General features: G+C 38.6%; 1 protein-coding gene across 1 annotated transcript in view; it reads left to right on the forward strand.

Annotated features, from left to right (window-relative positions):
• Positions 1-20,028, forward strand: part of CBLB (Cbl proto-oncogene B) — a 1,559,167-nt gene that overhangs the window by 1,096,112 nt on the left and 443,027 nt on the right. Inside the window, exon 11 of the mRNA XM_044071985.1 lies at positions 10,059-10,427. Within this exon, the coding sequence (XP_043927920.1) occupies positions 10,059-10,427 (369 nt within the window). The remainder of the gene's footprint in view (positions 1-10,058; positions 10,428-20,028) is intronic.

Here is a 20,028-nt window from a genome sequence, read left to right on the forward strand (position 1 = left end):
ATTTAATTGGGTTAAAAGGTCCAACACTTTATTGAACTCAGCCCTAGTCACAGGAGCATCCTGGCTTTCAGTGCCAAGCGCTGATGGCGTTCTGAGAAAATCCTCCGAAACTGTTTCTTCAGCCATGGATCGTGGAACCAATAAAACAAAACGTAAGCACCAAAAAAACAAAAGCAAGCTTTCCACTGCTCAAAAACAGCCAACGGAGGAACGAAGTAAACGATTTTATTACTTGTTGAAAACTTCTTTTAAAAACACCTTGCTTTTCAGCACAAAACTTCAACCAAGTGAAAAACAAATAAAAAAATCCCAACAGTTTGAATCAAGCACTTTCGCTTGGTCCCATTGCCAAGCTTTATCAAGATCAAATAGTAGTAGAATTCTAACTTCATTTATAGGGTCTATTGACCATCATGTGATAGCTTTAGTAATTAAGCTGTTAAAGCTGTACAAGAGGTTTCAAACCTCACAGTCTCACATTCTCTTGCCACTGTTATACATACACAAATATTACCCCATATAATGTAAATCCTTGAACAAGACACATTTATCAAACTGCTATGCTTTATCACTACATTTTCATTCAAAATGTTTTATATAAAAAATATAAAAAAGTCTGTGAATCAATGTACAAAAAACTTGTTTTAACTATAAAACCATACATTACTTTTTTTAAAAATCTGTATACTAATTATTCAATAGATGAATGTTGCAAGAACATTAAAAAGTTTAAAATTTTGTTTTTTAATTAACTAAATATATATTTATTAAACTCTCATTCAGTAAAATACTACATTTGTAAATGTGACTTACAATTAATGTATTATAAAATCTGTATGTGCAACTATTAAAACACTGTGCTATGAGCATATTTTATACAACCGATTGCATATTAATTTATAGTGACATCTCCTTACTTGTAAATCACAATCTGGCCATTCTTAATTACTTAATTATCACTTGAATAATTCCAAAAAGAAATATCTTTTTTGCTAATAGGCTCATAGATTAGTATTGAGCTAACTGCCCTTGCAAGCCGTTTTTAAGCCTAGCCAATTATGCCTTGTGAGACTCAAACCCTGCACCTTGTGTTTGTAAGGCAAACACCTTAACCATTAGGCCACCCTCCCAACCATTTTTCTGAGAATTTTATAAGTAACAGATATGTATAAAGTGTTCTTGGGTGAGTGGTTAATAATTGAGATAAAATCCAAGATTTTTAAGGTACTCTTATTGTATGCCTCTAATGAGGGTACGATCTTAGTAGATATAAAATCATTACAAGTTTGGATGCCAGTTGCAATTTTGCAAACTATATCTGCTGATCAAATAGTCTGCAGAACGTATTTTATTAGCTGAGAGAAATTGATTCCAATGCAATAGGTCACCCTTCTTCAATTCTAACATTTTCTGAGTATCCAAAGATATCAAACATTCATTTGTGTAAGCAATAGGAAACACAATTATTAATAAATTCGTAATTGATGAGAAAACGTAGGCTTTTTAAACAACAACAATATTTGGTTTATAAGAGGTACGGGAACAAGTTTTGACCTTTCATTTTGAATGTATATTTTTAAAATCCATATAAAGATGTTTGTATGTATTTGAGTATGTGGTTCAAGTAATGTCCTGTTACTAAAAACAAAAAAGGCAGTGGTAATCTCCAAACGCAAAGTTTGTCAGCACTTTCGTTGACATGCAATGCATCAACTTCATCAGACATAAAATACAACAAATTCACAACTTAAATAGCAATTAGGTCATGACATCACACAATTAATTAAGCTTTGAAAAGCTACTAAAAGAATCTTCCATTTAGGAAATCTTCATATAAAGGATCAGACTTCCAATAATTCATGTCACAAAAAGCAATAAATAATGCATCAAAAAATAAATATATATATATATAACAAAAATATTTCAAACTTGATGTTAAAATTCGCATCATTTTTAAAATTCAATATTTCATAAAGTAGAAGTAAATTATATATATATATATATATATATATATATATATATATATATATATACTTACAGCAAAATTATATATATATATATATATATATATATATATATATATATAGGTTACCTTTCTAAGGCTTTTAATTTCAAAATACACTTCAATGAGCATTGGTCATTTAGTCCAGGGTAAACATAATTTGCAAGAGGCTCAATAGCCAGGGCAAAGAGTAATGGTGAGAGTTGGCACCCCTGTTTAGTACCTCTTAATATGTCAAATGGAATAAGATCCAGTCTTTACATAGGCTATGGACGTTTCATATAGTTTTGTAATTAATCTTATAAAGTTTGGAAAGAAATTGTATTTTTGCAGAGCTTTAAACAGATATGGCCAACTTAGGGAGTCGAAAGCTTTATCCTATATCAAGGCTTAAAATAGAAAGCTCATTTTTTTCTTGTTTGCCAAGTCTGTTAAGAACAGTAGTCTAATTACATTGTCTTGTACTTTGATAAACCCAGTTTGGTATTCATGAATTAATGTTGAAAGAATATTCTATCTGTCTGCTAAGGTAGACGTGAATATCTTGAAATCAATGCTAAGCAAAGAAATTGGCCTGTATGATGTGCAAAGGTTGGGCTCTTTATTTAGTTTTAAGATGGGAGAGATGATAGAATATTTCCATGAGGGAGGGATGTTTGCTGTAGTTTTAACTTGTTGGAATGCATTGAGTAAGATTTTCAAGATGTTATCAGGTAAGAGTTTGTAAAATTCGAGAATTAGACTATCCAGCTTTGGTGCCTTTTTTGTCTTAAGATTTTTTATTTGTTCCTTTATTTCTTTATGTTCCTTCAATTCTTTAAAGGAAAAGGTTTTACCTATGTTAATATTGTGTTTGGATAGCTTCTTTTGAATATTATTAGCAAGAAAGTTGTCTATACTTTTGTTGTCACTTGTAGATGAGTTATTCATATTCTTGTAATGGTTTTAAAACATATTTTTAGATCTGTAACTTTGATAGTCTGATTGGTTCTAATGTATTATTTTTTATATGACTTTTTCGTTTAAATATTTAGATCTAATTGCAGTCCTATGCACATTCTTGGGATTAATTGAGTAGGAGTGTAATCTGATTTTCCCAGATTTATTAATATTTTATGCTGCATGATATCTTGATATTTCTTGTTCAGTTTACATGTCAGCTAATGCAGATTTGTCATTTGATCCAAGTTTTAGTTCATCAGTTTCTTTTTGTATGTCTACCAGTTTTTTATCCCACTCTTTCCTTTTATTTATATACTGACGTTTGACTTTACTATGCAAGACTACCTTTAAAGTGTCCCATAGGATAATATCTGAAACCTCTCCATTATTAGTGGTGTCTAGGTAAAGCTCTATTTCATCTAGAAGCCATTCTTTAAATCAAGCAGGTAGTCTGGCAGAAGTTTTAGGGGTCAGTATTAAGTGTTACATTGACGGTGATGGCATTATGGTCAGACATAGGGCATGATGTCAGCATTACATTATCAGCTTTGGCCAGTAAAGAACTGGTTACAAAGACTTTGTTTATGTTGGTCTGTGTGCCAAATCTGTAAGAGTAGTGAGAATACTTCAGTGAGGATAATATTTTTATACCGTCAGTATCAATTAGGTTTCTGTATTTTATGTAGTTGTTCAAGTGCTTGGCAACAGGGGGCATATTGAAGGACTTAGAGCTTGTGATATCAGTGGAAGATAAGATGCAATTAAAATCACCTGCTAATAGTAACTCATCTTCAGACTTTAATGTTATGGTGTCTAAATTTTTTTCACAGTTTTAGTCCCAATACCCAGGTATCCAGTAGTGTTTGCAAAAGTGTACATCTTTTTATCTAGTTAGTATGACTAAATCAACTATACCATCATTGCTCGAGTAGTCAACCATTTCTGGAATTCTCATTGTTTTTCTGTGTAAAACTAGGACACCTCTTCTTTTGTGGTTGTAGTTTGAACTTACCAAAATCTTATAATCCTGAAAGGTTAATTTGTTTAGATCTTCTGTTACTAAGTGGATTCCTGAATGAAAGCAAAATCTGCTTTATGTAGCATTAAATATGTGTTGACACTACTTTTTCATGAGGTTGTTCAACCTATTGACATTAATAGATATAAGGTTAAATATGATTTGATGGAGATTGCTATAAGAAGTAAAATTGAAAAGTGCTTTCCTTGATTCATTATGACAGATACATTTTTTAAATTGTTATGGGCAATTTAAAAACTCTAAAATTGAAAATAAAACTTTAACTTTCTGCATGGATAAACTATATCCAGGCTTACTATTATCTCTCATAGAAGCCACTAACTCTCTCATGACATCTAGTGGGAATAACTAGCTACTGCCGGTTAGTAGCAAGCAGAAGGGAAACTGCATGTACATTAAAATCATACAAAATAAAAAATTCAGTTTGATATACTGTGTATGCATGAACTAAGAACATGAAGCTGTATACAGTTTCTTAAAACACTTTTTATCTAAACAGATTAAGATAAATTGATCCTAATAATTTGTTGCTGTGAATAAATACAGGACTGTAATGTCATTAAAGCAGACCGGAAAAAAGATGGACTTAAACATGTCACTGTCAAACATATTTGTAATTCTTATTTCAATATAAATGTAATTCAGATTAAATAAATCACTATTTACAGTAAAACATATGCTTATAAGACTTTTAGAAAAAAAAAATTGCTAAATGAATGAGAAAACAGTTCAAACGATCATTCTTGAATCTGACTGGCTGTTAGAGTTCAGTGAAGAGAAACAGGTTTGGAGGTTGCACCTACTTCCTGGAAGACAGTATAGATTGTTTCTCATGAGTCTGTGAGCTAACTGAAGCCTTTAGTAGCTTGAGCTTGTCTCAAAAATTGTCAGAATTCCATCAAAAAAGTAAGTAGGCTGGAATTTTTTAGTGAAGCTTTTAAGCATAACTTGCAAAATTGTGAATATTTAAAATAGACTCCAAATTGCCAACCATACACAGCTGTAAGATATATTAGCTAAACGGAGTACATTGCAGAAGTTCAGTTAAGTAGTAAATGTATATATAGTAATAAAATGTTACCACTTTCCTTTTAATTGCATAACAGTAACACAGTAAGCATTTTTCTCTCTCCTGCATTGATTAAATACTATGACACTAGGACTAAAACAGAAAGGGAAGGTATATACATGAAGAAATATGTATAGGATATAAAAGAAATATATGTAAATATATGAAATGAGTAAGCGATTTTATACCATTTCACTAGTGCTGTTTCATGTATGTAAAGAGATAAAAGTATAAAATAGTATTTTACAGTTGGATAAGATTTTGATTAACTTGAATTTTGAGTAATATATATTTAAGCAATAACAGACAACATTGTGTGGTATATTGAAGATGTACCCACGGTTGGTGTGCTTTAATCACTTGGGCGAAGCCCGAGTGATTAAAGCCAACCGTGGTCAAATTTCAATATACCACAACCATGGAGTCAGTTATTGCTATTATACAATGACATTAAAGAAAAAAAAAAAAACTTAATTTTCTTAAATAATTGTATAACGGTGCCGTACTGTTCTTCCATGGCTAGTGGTATCCTGCTGCCTTGTTTTGATGTACTGCGCATGTGTATGGGACTTGGGTTTCCACGCATACCCAGTAATTCAATGCTTTGAAAACGAAGCAACAGAGAAAAGAAAGTCTCTGTTGCTCCGTTTTTGTTTTCTTTTTTTTAATTAAAAAAAAAAGTTTTGGCTACTTTAGGAGTAGGAGAGAGAGAGAGACAGAATGGAGGAAATGCAAAGAAAATCAGGTACGTGCCTTTAGTTTTAAATAACGTACCTGATTTTCTTTGTATTTCCTTCATGCTGCCTCTCTGGTATGTCCGATGTCCAGACTATAGATTTTTATTTTTGTAATTTTTGTTAAAAAAAAAAAAATAAAATAAAAGTTATGGAATATACGAACAGAAAGAAGTCCGGGTGACCTTTTTCCGTTGGTGTATTCGGGGATTTACAACAGGGATGCTGGTTGGGCTGGCCACTTAGCGTGCTCATTTTCAAATATTAATGGGCAATCATTTTATAATTATAAAGTAAGCATTGTTGTGGGAAAGATAATAGGAGAGAAAAAAGTTAATTACCTTGTGTGTGTGATTCCACATTATTTAGAGGGGAGAAAACAAAAACTTGCATGAAATGTGAAGTTATGTATAATCATTTGTCTCTGGTTTTCTTTTTTCCTTTAATAGTCCACTCATTTTTGAAGCTTGCTTTTTTAAGTTCATTGAAGAATCCATGGGTTCACGTTGACTTAAAAGGTTCTTTTTTTGGACAAATGTGAATGTTTCTTCGAGAGATTCAAGTTTTCTTTCCTTCTGGCAGGGATAGTCTTATTCTTGCTGGGAATATGAGTTGTACTTTGATTCCTTCCTTTTTTAATGAATTTTTTTTTTTTTTTTTTTTTTTTATATAGAGAGACGCATGCTCTTCTTTTAGACATTACAAGGGGTGAAAAGTCATTGTTAAGCCTGATAGTTTGCTCACAAATTTTTAATTCAGCAAGGCACCAGGCAGTTCTTAAAACAAGGTCTTTGTCTTGAGTGGAGATAAATTTTACAGTAATAGATCTTGGGCAACTGCTTTTATTGGATACAGAAGTTGTAGTTACAGACCTGTGTGCCCTTTCTGTCCTGAAGGATAGTGATTCAGGTAGGTTTAGGATTTTAGGAATCCAAGAAGTCAGGAAATTAATCATATTGTCCTCCTACATCTGCACCAGGGATGCCATAGATTATTATATTGTTTCTCCTGGTTCTATTCTCAGTGTCTATCTTTTCAATAAGTCTTGTGTTTTCTTGAAGAAATTCTGTGTTTCTCTCTCTGTTGACCTATGGTCTGAATCTGTTACAGAATCCTCCAATGTAGCAATCTGGAAAATTTGTTGTTTAAGGACTTCATTTAATAAGGTTATTTGTTTGGTGGAATCTTCTTTTATATTGTCCACTTTTAAGTGTAATTTGTCTATTTTGCCCTCCACGTCTTGAACTGTAGTAAGGATTGCTTGTATTCCTTTCTTCATTGGAGTTTCTTGCTGAGAAATTTTGGAGCTGCTATCTTCCTTGGTGAATGTGCTTTCAGTGTCACCTCTATTTGAAAGTTTGACAGGAAAATAAGAAAGTTTTAGCTTAAAAATTACACCAACTTGTAGCTGACTACTTCCAAAATCTGATTTTAGTAGTTTCAGGTCTTTGTTGGTGAAATTAAATAAATTCTGTCTGGAAAAAAGAAGACTGCAGAGCTCAAGAACCATTTTCAGCTTGCCATCCAAGCCACACACCCCTTCTGTGAGCTTCTTCAGCAAAAGTACACTTGCATGATTCTGCACTCTCCTCTTTGGTTATTTAGAAGTTTTGCTAGGTAGCACTGAAAAATACTATTTTGTTCTGCTTCAAGTTCTTTATCTTTCATGGTTCTGACACCACTCTAGGCATTGCCCTCCATATCCTTGAACAAGTTTGTTCAAGAGTTGTGGATAAAGGCAAAAATAATGGGTAGGGGCAAAGGCTCAAAATTAGGGCAGTTTTTTAAACATTACTTGTCTTAAAAAGTTAATAGACTCAGCAGATTGTTAATAGACTCAGCAGATTTTGCATCAACACCCATTTTCTCAGCAGTAAGTATGAAATTGTAATTCACAGCATTACTGACCGGCTTCAATCCTCTGATCTACCACAGATTCAAATATTTTGAGAAACAGTAAAATGCCCAATAATGGCATGTCTCACAAGGAGTTCACCGAGACACAGAAGATGTATTTTTCCATAATGAAATTTGCAGCTACTGAGATTCTAAACAATCTAACCTGGCATACCACAGATTTTAAGTAAATACATGAAACAAAGAACTGGCTAGCTTTAGTGGCACCTTCTGGAATATTTTTTTCAGCCATAATTTACATAGTCTAAACTGACAAAAAAATGCTGACATCATCTAGTGTCAGCTCAACCAATTACATTTCAGAATGTTCTCATTACTCTGAGCAAGTTTCTCATGATGGTTAGTCCTGCAGCTACATAGCACTTGTTATATCCAAGGTTTACAAGCATAGTGTCAGGCTCTATTTCTAAATGCTTCTCCTAGGCAAGCAGTTCCCTGTAGCAGACTAAGCAGAGCTGTGATTTCTCATCTAAACCTGCAATTTTCAGTTGTAGCATGTTTTACAGAACACATTCTTTCTGGTCAGACTTGCTCAGAAGTAATTCTCACAGAACCCAAATATATTCTTTGGTCTAGCTTTCTTAGTAATATCTCAATCAAGAAAATCCATTTTAACACTTAAACAGAAATACTAAAAATGTTAACAGGAACAGGGGGAAAATTAGCCAAAATCACGGACAGTTTTGAAGTATGATTTCCCACATGCTGCTATGAACTCTGCTGACCTCTTCTAGTTGTTTACAGCTACTTTGTAATTCAGTAATGGGTAGTGGTATTTAATAGATATTAAAAAAATAGAAAAAAAAAAGCAAGGCTATTTATGGTAGTATTTGAGTATAAATCTTTTGAAAGTGAAGGCATGACTGTGAGGATTTTGAAGGTCAGTTTAAATGTTGGGCCCTCACAATATATTTGTGAGCAATAGTAGAAATGAATGAGAAAAACATGGAAGAATAATTGAGATCAATTTAGCATGCAAGTTAGGCAGCTAAAGGTGACACAGTGGATAGCCCTGTCACCTCACTACAAAGGATTCCCCAGTTGATGCTTGGATAGGGCGCCTTCTTTGTGGTGCCTGCATGTCCTCCCTGTTTTAGCTTGGTTTTCCTATGGATGGCCTGATTTCCTCCCGCATTGCAAAGACATGCAGTAGGTGGATCGGACACACTAAATTGGCCATAGATATATATGTGTGTGTGTGTGTGTGTGTGTGTGTGTGTGTGTGTGTGTGTGTGTCATTGTTGAAGTGACACCTGACCCCATGTGAAAAAAAATGGGGAAAAAGGAGCTGTGAATGGAAGGGATTAGACAGCTAAAGATTGGGGATATAAGGAATATATCAAGGATGGGGTTGGGGTAGATGTTCACTCACGCAGTGTTTTTTTCGAACAGTCTTCTGGTGAAGATCTCACTTGAGAATAATGCTGTGTTGCACCCTTTAACTTTCACCTTAATCTCAGCATACCTTTGTAGCAGTGCAGTGGAAGGTGGTGAGAATGTTTTTGTGCTACAGGTACAGATGCTGTAAAGAGAATCTCATTGATAATCAAGTGTTTGGAGAAGATGAAACAGGGCATGATCCATAGAAAATATAGAAGTCATCGCACTAGGTATAGCAGTATGGGAAGCTGTGCAGAATTATTTGCCCTGGAATATCAGCTTGAAAAGGCATGAGGTGAAGGTTAAAATGACGTTAGTTTGCTTTTTAATAGAAAAGGTGTTGAACGTTTCAAATACTCTACTGATTGTTATAGTGGGTGCAAATCCAGACAGGTGTGAACAAGTGTGGGATGGGTAAGCAAAAGGTTACTGGTCAGTCAGGTGACATAAAAGCAGGTAAGAGAATGGAGGTAGAGCATTAAGCTTTCCCTTTTGAAATTGTAGGTTCTATGTTCTGTTTTCTTTGTACTTTGGATATGTTGGGTGCCTCAGTATGACTCCATACTTGTTTGTAGTACTTGGACTTTGAAGAGCATGGAACTGGTTGGTAGCACTGCTATAGAAATCAGATGCTGTACTGGGTGTTACAGAATAGCAAGGTGGGATTGTTGGTGTTGAAGCAGAGTAAGATGAAAGCTGTGGAATTGTAAGAATTATGTTGAACCTTGGCTGGACATAAAACGCATGCCATACAAGGAAATGCTGGTTTAAAAATGCAATGTAACCATGAAACCTCTTGGTTCAATTAACTGGACTTTTATTTTATTTTCACAGTTTTAGTTTACATATCAAGTAGCACCATATTTTGTAAACCTTTATTGCTTTAGAGTTGATAATTCAAATTGATTATGTTCAGTAGACATTAATAAGCAGTATGAGGAGGAAAACGCCTTTCGTTAATTTTTTTTTTCTTAGTCATCTCCTTGTATGGTAAGAAAACAAGATAAACCACTTCCAGCATTACCACCTCCACAGAGAGATCCTCCACCACCACCACCAGAGAGGCTGCCTCCTGTTCCACCAGAAAATAGGACAGGTAGACTTCTAAACGTACCAGAAAATGCTGCTGCTAGGGATCAACCAGTACATTCTGAAATACGGTGTCCCAAGGATTCTCATGGTGCTAACTTTCAAGAAGACTGTAGGCCAAGTTGTGAACGATCCTCCAAGAATGCAAACACAATGCCATCTCTTTCAAGTGTAAAACAGAACTGGTTAGGTTCAGATCTCAGTTTTGTAAGGAAGGAACAGAAGTATAATGATTCACTCTCAGACAGCAGCAAGGTAAGAACAGAATTAGTAAAATCTTACTTAAAGATGAAATCTATTTTTGCCTAGGTTATGTTATATCTAGTCATGTCTGTTCCAAAGAGTGTATTCGCTGTGTTTAATGCCCTGTCTATGAACTGCAAATCCTAAGTACTCTATTTACAAGGTTCTTTTCCAGGTTGTCATTCCTTTCCAAATATTTGTGGTATGTATGTATAGGTTCACTGTGTATAAGCTGAAGCTGAATTTGTACTAAATTAATGTTATTCTTCTGTATTAGGCTTTGTAATTGTATTTAACTGCAACCATATGTCAAGTGGAGCTTTTCTTCCCAGGCTGCCACTGAAAATGGGATTTTATCCCTGTTGAACTTTCCCGGTAAACAAATGTCATTTTTGAATAAAAATACTAAAAATAACTTATAAATATATTTTAAAACTGAATATATTAATTGCAGTGTAATGTGCATGTCACAGGTTGCATTTCAAAAACAAATGCTCATTTCTTAATTTTCTCTTGAGAATTGGACTGAGAAGGCACTGTACTGGGAATATTTTTTTTTTCTGTAAAATTGGAGGCGATTAGTAAAGAACACTACAGAGCTGTATGAATTATGACATTCCAGTTATTTGAACAGAAATTTTTAACAGTAGTGAAACAGAATTGCTAGAACATTAAGATCCATTTATCTAATTACTTTCTGCAACAAAACTTTTTACTTTTTATTGTCACTGTTCTTTCATTGTCTACAGTTACGTCCGACTGTTACAAGTCTTCTCTTACGCACAGTCCATCCCTCTCTTTGCTGGATGCCATTGTTTCCTCTGCCTTCTTCCTATGTGTCCCAAATCTTGTACACCAGATTGTCTTCTGCTTTCCTGCACATGTGCCCAAACCACCGTAATCTGTTCTCTTTGATATTACCTCCAGTTGGAGTTACTTAGGCTAATGCTCTGTCTGCATTTCTTTGTCGCACATTGTGCATCCTACCACCTGCCTCAGACACTTCATCTCCATCACATCTAGCTTCCTCAACTACTCTACCTTTACTGTCGGGGTTTCTGTACCAAACAAGTAGTACTGGTCACACCACTGTTTTGTTTACCTTACTTTTCAGCTTCTTTAGCATCACAAACTATCCCTGACATTGTGCCAGTTGGCTGCAGTACCTCTGATTCTTGCTTTGATCTCCTCATTCAGACCTCCCTTCTTCTCAACCAACTGAACTTGAAGTTGTTAACCTGTTCCACCATTTTCTTTTCTGTCTCACTTTTCAGCTGCTGCTGATTTCTCCATTTGCTGCCATGACAGTTGTCTTATCTGTACTGAGTTCCATTCTCTGTACCTTCAGATGTTCTTCATCCCACATTGCTGCAGTCCTAACACTTGGGTAGTCCGCTGTCCCAGTCGGCCCGAATACCAAAGTATAAGGCTGACGTCGGTCATGGCGCATTAGTCTGACGTCAGGACGTCAGGGTACAAATGCGCATGACCGACGTCATATCCTCAGTCTTTTTTGCCGCATGGTCCGATGCAGAAGCAGTATTGCGAGTGCAGGTTGGCGTTCTGAAATTTTCTGAAGTCGGAGTTTCAGACCGAATCAAAGTTGGCTAAGTACCCCGTTGGGAAATATTTTGGTTTTTTCTTGCCTCAGTATTTAACCGGATGTCAGAAAAAGTGAATAACTGTATTTCTTGTGGGAAACAGATACCTCATAGGGATTACCATACATTGTGTATACCTTGCTTAGGGCCTGAGCACGACGTTGTTGGATGTCGCTCTTGTGCTAGATTTAACAAACGCACTATAAAAAGAAGATTAGACTGTGCCAGGTTAGTTTTTGGGAAGCGTTGTAATTATAAAATGCCGTCGGATGCTCCGACGCCCGCTTCGTCAAAAAAGCGCAAGGACAAAGCAGCAAAGCCTAGGTTGGAAGAACCGTCTGTCCCGGACGTCGGTTCTTTAGAAGGCTCGGTGGAGCCGGTGGTTCTGCCAGAAGTTTCTTTGGAGTCTCAGGGAGAGACTTTACTGTTACAAGATGTGTCCTCTCAGGAGGTAGGCCAGGCTGAAGGGGCTTCTCAGGTAGCTGTTCTCCCCTCCCTTCCTAAGGTGGTTAGGCCCTCCCCTTCTGTTTCCAAGGCTTCTTCGAGAGGCAGGCCAGTTTTAACTTCAGTGGGTGTCTCTCCTAGTTCTTCAGGGTCTTTGCCTAAGAAACATATGCTTAAAATGGCAGAAGATTTGATTACTATGATTAGAGGTTCTATGCCCCCTCCTGATAAGAGGCCTAGGGTGGAACCTGAGCTTGAGAGTTTTGAGCAGTGTTCGGAGGCTTCTGAGTCTTCGGCTGAAGACTTACAGGAGTATCCTCCTTATTCTGATTCTGATGTAGATGATTCTACTCCTTCGGCTTCTCCTCCTGAGGATTTTTCTTTTTCAGAGACTCTTCATTCCATGAGGGAGCATTTTAAATGGGAAGGTCAAGATTTCTCTGATTCCAGGAAGAGGCTTAGGGAATTTTTGTTTCTACCCCAGCATAGGCCTTTAGCTATACCTCCTGTTCTGGATGTGGTGGAAGATGTTTTTGCAGAGGCTTCCCTGAACCCTGATTCTTTGCCTCCTGCCCCAGTTAAACCGGATAGGTATTATAGGGTGCCTGAAGCTCATAAGTATCTGTTTAAGAGTCCTAGGGCAGACCCAGAAACTGTTTCTCAGGGGCCTAAAGGTGTTAAGGCTTCTGTTGTTAAAAATCCTGTTCCTCCTGATAAAGAGGCAAGGGCTTTGGATAGATGGGGAAAGAAGGTGTATACTTCTTCCACTTTAGCCATGAGGGCTTTGAATTGTCAGTTCCACATGTTAAAATACCAAAATTATCTCCTTTCTCAATTGAAGTCTAAGGTGGATGCTCTGGCGGAAGGTATTGAGTGTAAAGAGTTGCAGGATTTAGTACATGTTTCTGAACAGGTGGGTAAGCATTCCTTGCAATGTGGTTTTGATGCTGTACAGGCCTCTTCGAGGGTGGCTGCCACTGGTTCTGTTCTTCGAGGCACGCCTGGCTGAGGGATCAGAATTTAGCTGAGCATGTTAAGACAAGGATTTTGGATGCTCCGTTACAGTCTGATGTGTTGTTTGGTTCGCCTGTGGAAGCAGTTTTAAAGAAAATGGAGGACAAGGCTAAGTCTATGCAGACTGTTAAAGATTTTTTGCAGGTTCAGCCTCCGAAGTTTAGTAGAAATTGGCCTACTAAGGGGTGGACATATCCTTCTTATGATTCCCAGTCTAGGGGTAGGTCTAGACGTGGTAGGGGCAGAGCTCAAGGTTCTTTTAGGCCTAGAACAGGGAGTTCTCCTGCTCAGTCTTCTGGTGAGGGCAGGGGTCAGTCCTTTCGTAAGCAGACCCAATGACCTGCCTTTTCAGCTGCCAGAGCCTTCTCGTCTGGCAGCACCTTTGGGGGGAAGGCTGGCACTTTTCAAAGAAAATTGGAGTTTAATTACTCAAGACAGATGGGTATTGGATATCATTCACCACGGTTACAGGTTTTATTTCCATACCTTGCCTCCTTTCAAAGGCATGCCAGACATTCCTCCTCTACAAAGAAAAGAGGCCCACAAGCAAATTTCTCTGTTACTCCAAATAGGGGCTATTCAGCCGGTTCCTGTGCCAGAAAGGGGCCTAGGATTTTATTCTCGCCTGTTCCTAGTACCAAAAAAGGGGAACACGTGGAGACCAATTTTGGATTTATCTATCCTCAACACTTATCTGGACATTCCCAAGTTCAAAATGTTGACGTTACAACAGCTTTTACCTCTGCTGGGCAAAGACCACTGGATGGTAACTAGATCTCAAGGAGGCTTACCTTCATGTGCCTATCAGACTAAGTTGCAGGAAGTATCTGCGTTTTCGAGCTGGGAATTCCCATTATCAGTTCTCTGCATTGCCCTTTGGCTTATCTACTGCGCCCAGAGTATTCACAAAAGTTCTGGCTCCAGTGATAGCTTACTTCAGGCTAAAAGGAATACAAATCTATCCTTACTTGGACGACTGCCTGATTCTGGCTCAAGAAAAGGAAGACCTTTTTCAGCATTTGGAATATGTGATAGCAGTGCTAAGATGCCTGGGGTATTCTGTGACGAAATAAAGTCCAGTCTAGTACCCTCTCAAGACATGTGCTTTCTGGGTGTGAGACTGAATACAGCAACCCAGATGGCCTTTTAACCCCGGACAAACAAAAGAATCTTTCCCTTTACTTCCATCAACTATCTCTTCAGTCCGGGCTGACTGCAAGGACAGTCCTTCAAGCCTTAGGGTTCATGGCATCTTGTATTCTGGTGCTTCCCAATGCCAAACTGCATATGAGGAAGCTGCAATGGTATCTCAAAATGTATGGACACAGCACTGCCAGGATTTGGACACTGTCATTCAAATAATACCTTGCATTCAAAAGGAATTTTTGTGGTGGGCTCAGGAATGTCACCTAAACAAGGGACTCTCTGTGACCCGGCCAGAGGCGAGTCAGATTCTAACGACAGATGCCTCAGACATAGCTTGGGGAGCTCATCTGAATGGAAAGTGGATACAAGACAAGTGGCCTGCCAGACTACAGCATCTACATATCAACATGAAGGAGATGTTAGCAGTCCAGTTTGCATTAATGGCTTTCAAGGAGTTACTTCTTCCAGGGCAGGTGTTGATTCTAACAGACAACACAACTGTCATGTGGTACATCAACAAACAAGGGGAACACATTCTTATCCTCTATGCAGGCAAGCAATGATTTTGTGGGAGACTGCGCTCAGCTTGCAACTAAATCTTCAGGCAAGGTTTCTGCGGAGCACAGAACTCCTTAGCAGATGTGTTAAGCAGGCAAATCATGGATCCCCACGAGTGGAAACTGGATCTTCATGTATTTCAGAAATTGACAGTGTCATGGGGAACTCCAGACATAGATCTGTTCGCTTCTCCACTAAACCACCAGCTGCCAAAGTTTTGCACGAAAAGGTTTCATCACACAGCTTGGAAAGTGGATGCTCTTTCTTTCAGTTGGAAAAATCTTCATGTGTATGCCTTTCCACCTCTGCCTCTTCTCCCAAAGGTACTACTAAAGGTCAGACAAGACAAGCCAAGGATGATTTTAATAGCTCCAGATTGGCCTCGGCAACACTGGTACCCATTACTGAGGAGTCTGGTAAGGAAGCCTCCATGGCCTTTACCTTTGATTCCACACCTATTGTCTCAGAGGGACGGTCATCTACTCAATGTCAAGCTTCACTCTCTTCATCTAACAGCCTGGCATATTCTGTTTTGAACCACAGCAGGTCTCAACTTCCTCAACAAGTTTTGAATGTGATTATGGAAGCCAGAAGACCTAGTACAAGGAAAGTGTACGCAGAAAAATGGAAGAGATTTTTATTTTGGAGTGCAGCAAAGGATTTGGAGGTTTCTGAGCCTAATTTGAGTGTGGCTCTTCAATATCTTACTGAGTTATTGGACAAAGGTTTGTCTTTCTCTTCCATTAAGATTCATGCTGCAGCAATTTCAGCTCACTATGATTGTGACCCACCATTGTTTTCTCATCCTTTGTTCAAGCAATTTCTTAGAGGGGCAAAGAATATAAGACGCCCACGTAGAGCTCCTACTCCTGCTTGGGATCTCAATTTTGTGTTGGAGAAACTTACTTTACAACCTTTTGAGCCTGCGGCTACTGCTGAATTGAAATACTTGTCATGGAAGACTGCCTTTTGTTGGCCATTACTTCTGCAAGAAGGGTTTCTGAATTGCAGGCCCTTATGGCGGTTGAGCCTTTTTGATTTTCCATAAGGATAGGGTATCATTACGTACTAATCCTTCCTTTATGCCTAAGGTGGTTTCTAGTGTGGCTTTAAACCAAACTATTCATTTGCCTACTTTTTATGCAGATCCCCAAAATAAGGGGGAAAAGATTCTGCACACTTTAGATGTACACAGGCAGTTGCGTTATTATTTAAGCAGGACTAAGGATTTTAGGCAGTCTCAGCAGTTGTTTGTTTCTTTTGCTTTGAGTTCTCTGGGCAAGCCTGTGTCAAAACAAACTATTTCTAAGTGGATTGGGTTTTGCATTGCATTTTGTTATTCCCATCATGGCAAGGAGATTCCAGCTGGGATTAGGCCTCATTCCACTAGGGCTACTGCCACTTCCACAGCATTTCTAAGGGGGGTGGCAACTAAGGATATTTTGGAGGCAGCTACTTGGAGTTCAGTGCATACTTTCTCTAAGCATTACCACCTTCCTCTCTACTCTAAATCTAGGGCTGGTTTTGCCACGGCTATTTTGCAGGGCATGTTGTCAGCTCCTGCTTCTTTATGATTTGCCAGCCTCCCTTACCTCTGCTTTGGGATTCTACCCAAGTGTTAGGACTGCAGCAATGTGGGATGAAGAACATAGTACAGTTTTGTACCTACCATAAATGTAGATGTTCGAAGATCCACATTGCTGCAGTCCAATTTACCCTCCCTCCTTCCCCTCTGTGTTTAGGGGTGGTTGTGTGGGTGGTGTTGTACTTTTGTAAATTTGTATATATTGTACATATATTTGGTACAGGAGTGTTTGGTGTTTTTTGGTTTTGGCCTTATCTTTTTAGGGTCTTCTGACATCTGGGGCAAGAAAAGACTGAGGATATGACGTCGGTCATGCGCATTTGTACCCTGACGTCCTGACGTCAGACTAATGCGCCATGACCGACGTCAGCCTTATACTTTGGTATTCGGGCCGACTGGGACAGCGGACTACCCAAGTGTTAGGACTGCAGCAATGTGGATCTTCGAACATCTACATTTATGGTAGGTACAAAACTGTACTTTTTGCACTGTGTTCCCTTATTTGCTTATGTTCTTGTTCATTCTGCATGTAATACCACATTATCTGCATACAGCAGTTTTGTTGATCTATCCCCTTCACATTGTTTGCTAATGTAGTCCATCATAAGTGTAAACAGCAGTGGAATCAGAGCTGAACCCTGATGAACACCCACTCCTACTAAATCTGAACATTTTTTTTTATGTCTGTCATCGGATTCTCTTACATAGCCTGCACTAATTCTGTCAATGTGTAAGGGACTTTATACCATTGCAGAACAGCCCAGATCAGCTCTTGTCATTTGCTTTCTCCAAGTGTAGGAATGCCCCAGTTGACACATTCATCTCTCGCTTCTTCTCAAGTATCTTCTAAGTACAAACATCAGAATGGTTGTGCTGCATCCAGATCTAAATCCAAAATGCTCATCTTACATTTCACTTTTTACTACTTTGCATATTCATTTATCTCCCTGTCTAGCACTTTCATGCAAATGTCCCCTTTATTCTTGTACACTGAAATTAGAATGCCTATTCTACAGTCATCTGGGATACGCCTGTTTCTCTATACGAGTGCCCTCGGGAGCCATTTCTCCCTCTAAGTCATATATGCCATGACCTCACCTGAGCCTGCTACTTTTCTTGACTTCATTTTCCTTAGTGCTGTTCTTATATCTTTTAGGTTAGTCTCTTGCTCCTCTTTCATTGTGGGCAGTATCTGCTCTTAGTACCACTTTTGTGGGGTTTTCTTCATTGAGCAGCTGCTGTAAGTACTCTTTACATCTGCCTTTGATGTCCTGTGGACTGATGAGCAGGTTAATGTCCTTTAGATCACTTTTGCAGTATTGCATACTGTTTATCTCACCAGATGACCTGGATGTCCACGTAGGGTACCAAAGCCAAAACGTTTCATAGGAGCTGTATGTCCGACTTATGACCTAAGCCTATGAGCATAAGAGTACATAAGTGGATGTTTGTACATAAAACTTCAGACTGTTTCAGTGCCAGTCCAATTGCAGATGTTCTTCGTGTTTCACTGTTGTAGCCATCACACTTGGGTTATCCTGTCAGGGGTAGCCCTCAGTCGGCCCGAATACCAGAGGCTTAGTATTTCTGCGTCGGTTGCTGTCACTTCAGGACTTACGTCAGGTCGTCAGTGGTATGAAAACAGGCAGCCGACTCCATTACATCAGTCTTTCTTGCCGAGGAGCCTGAAGCAGAAACAGTTCACACGAGTGCCGGTCAGCTGCTACCTGAGTTTTTCGTTTCCGAAATGGAAGTTGAAGTCTTCTAAAGCTAAGTACCCCATTGGGGATCCTTTTTTCTTGCTCTAACCGATGTCAGAAAAAGTTAACAATTGTCTCGCCTGTGGAAAGCAAATACAACACCAACATTTCCATTCTTACTGCGTCACCTGTTTGGGCCCAGACCACGATGTCCCTTGCTGTCGGTTTTGTGCTTTGTTCAACGCCAGAACTATACATCGTCGGGCCCTTATTGCAGCTAAATATTTTCGTTCTTGATCTCCGTATTCTGAAATGGCTTTGGTAAGCCATCTGACTACTGATCTTCTGAAAAAATTTAAGGATAAAGACAGAGACAGACCACACAGGTCCAAAACAACCGACGACGCTTCCGTTAAGCTAGTCGCCAGTTCGCCGGTCCTCAGCGAGACACTTTCGCAGCCCCTGATGCCTGCTTCTGTGGATTTGCAGGCCGCTATCGAGACCCGTTCAGAGTCCGGTATGCTGCAAGACTCTTCTTTGACTACGGATCTTGCGGATGTCTCCACCTTGGATGGGTCCAGAGCCGCTAAGCAAGCACCAGATTCCGAGGAAGTTCTTCGCGCAACCGATATTCAACACAAACAGAATTCTTTCGCGTCTTCAATTCTTTCCAAAACTGCCATGTTTTTACGACCAAGAGTATGAACTTCGCCTAAAAAAAGATTCAAGCTTCCTTGCCTCAATCCCAAATGCTTAAAATGGCAGAAGACCTTATCATGCTTGGGGGAAGCCAGCCTACCTCTTCTAAAAGAAAAAAGAGACTTGTCCCCAGCAGTTTTATCTGATCAGGAGTCTGACGACTGAGGTTTCTGAATATGAAGACATGCCCTTGTCTGCTTATGAGGATCCAGATGTAGAAGAATCCATTCCTTCTGCCTCTCCTCCAGAGGATTTTTCTTTTGATGAAACCCTACATACTTTGGGAGAGCATTTCCAATGGGAATGTCAGGGCTATCCTCAGTCCAAAAAGAGACTTGGGGAATTTTTAGATTTACCACAGCACAGACCTTTAGCTATTCCTCCTGTCCTGGATGTTGTGGATGATGTTTTCATGGAAGCCAGTTTAACTCCTGACACCCTCCCACCTGCTCCCAGGAAACCTGACAGGTATTACAGAGTCCCTGACTCGCACATTTCTTTTCAGAAATCCTACTGCTGACCCAGAGGTCATTTCTCAAGGACCTAAAGGAATGAAAGCAACCACAGCTTTAGACAAATGGGGTAAAAAAGTATGCACCTCTGCAAGTCTTGCAGTTAGGGCACTAAATTGTCAGTTCCACATGCTGAAATACCAGCAACATACAATGGAACTTCTTAAACAAAAAATATCTACCTTTCCAGCTTGTGCAGGAAATAAAGAATTACAGGAGCTTATGCATTCTGCAAGCCAAGTTACTAAACACACCTTGCAATGTGGCTTTGATGCCCTAAAAGCATCCTGCAGGGCAGAAGTCACAGGTTCTGTACTTAGAAGGCATGCTTGGCTTAAGGAACAGACCTTGCCA

The sequence above is a fragment of the Protopterus annectens genome, chromosome 5.part0, assembly GCF_019279795.1.
Source record: "Protopterus annectens isolate FY-2018-M chromosome 5.part0, PAN1.0, whole genome shotgun sequence".
NCBI lineage: Eukaryota > Metazoa > Chordata > Ceratodontiformes > Protopteridae > Protopterus > Protopterus annectens.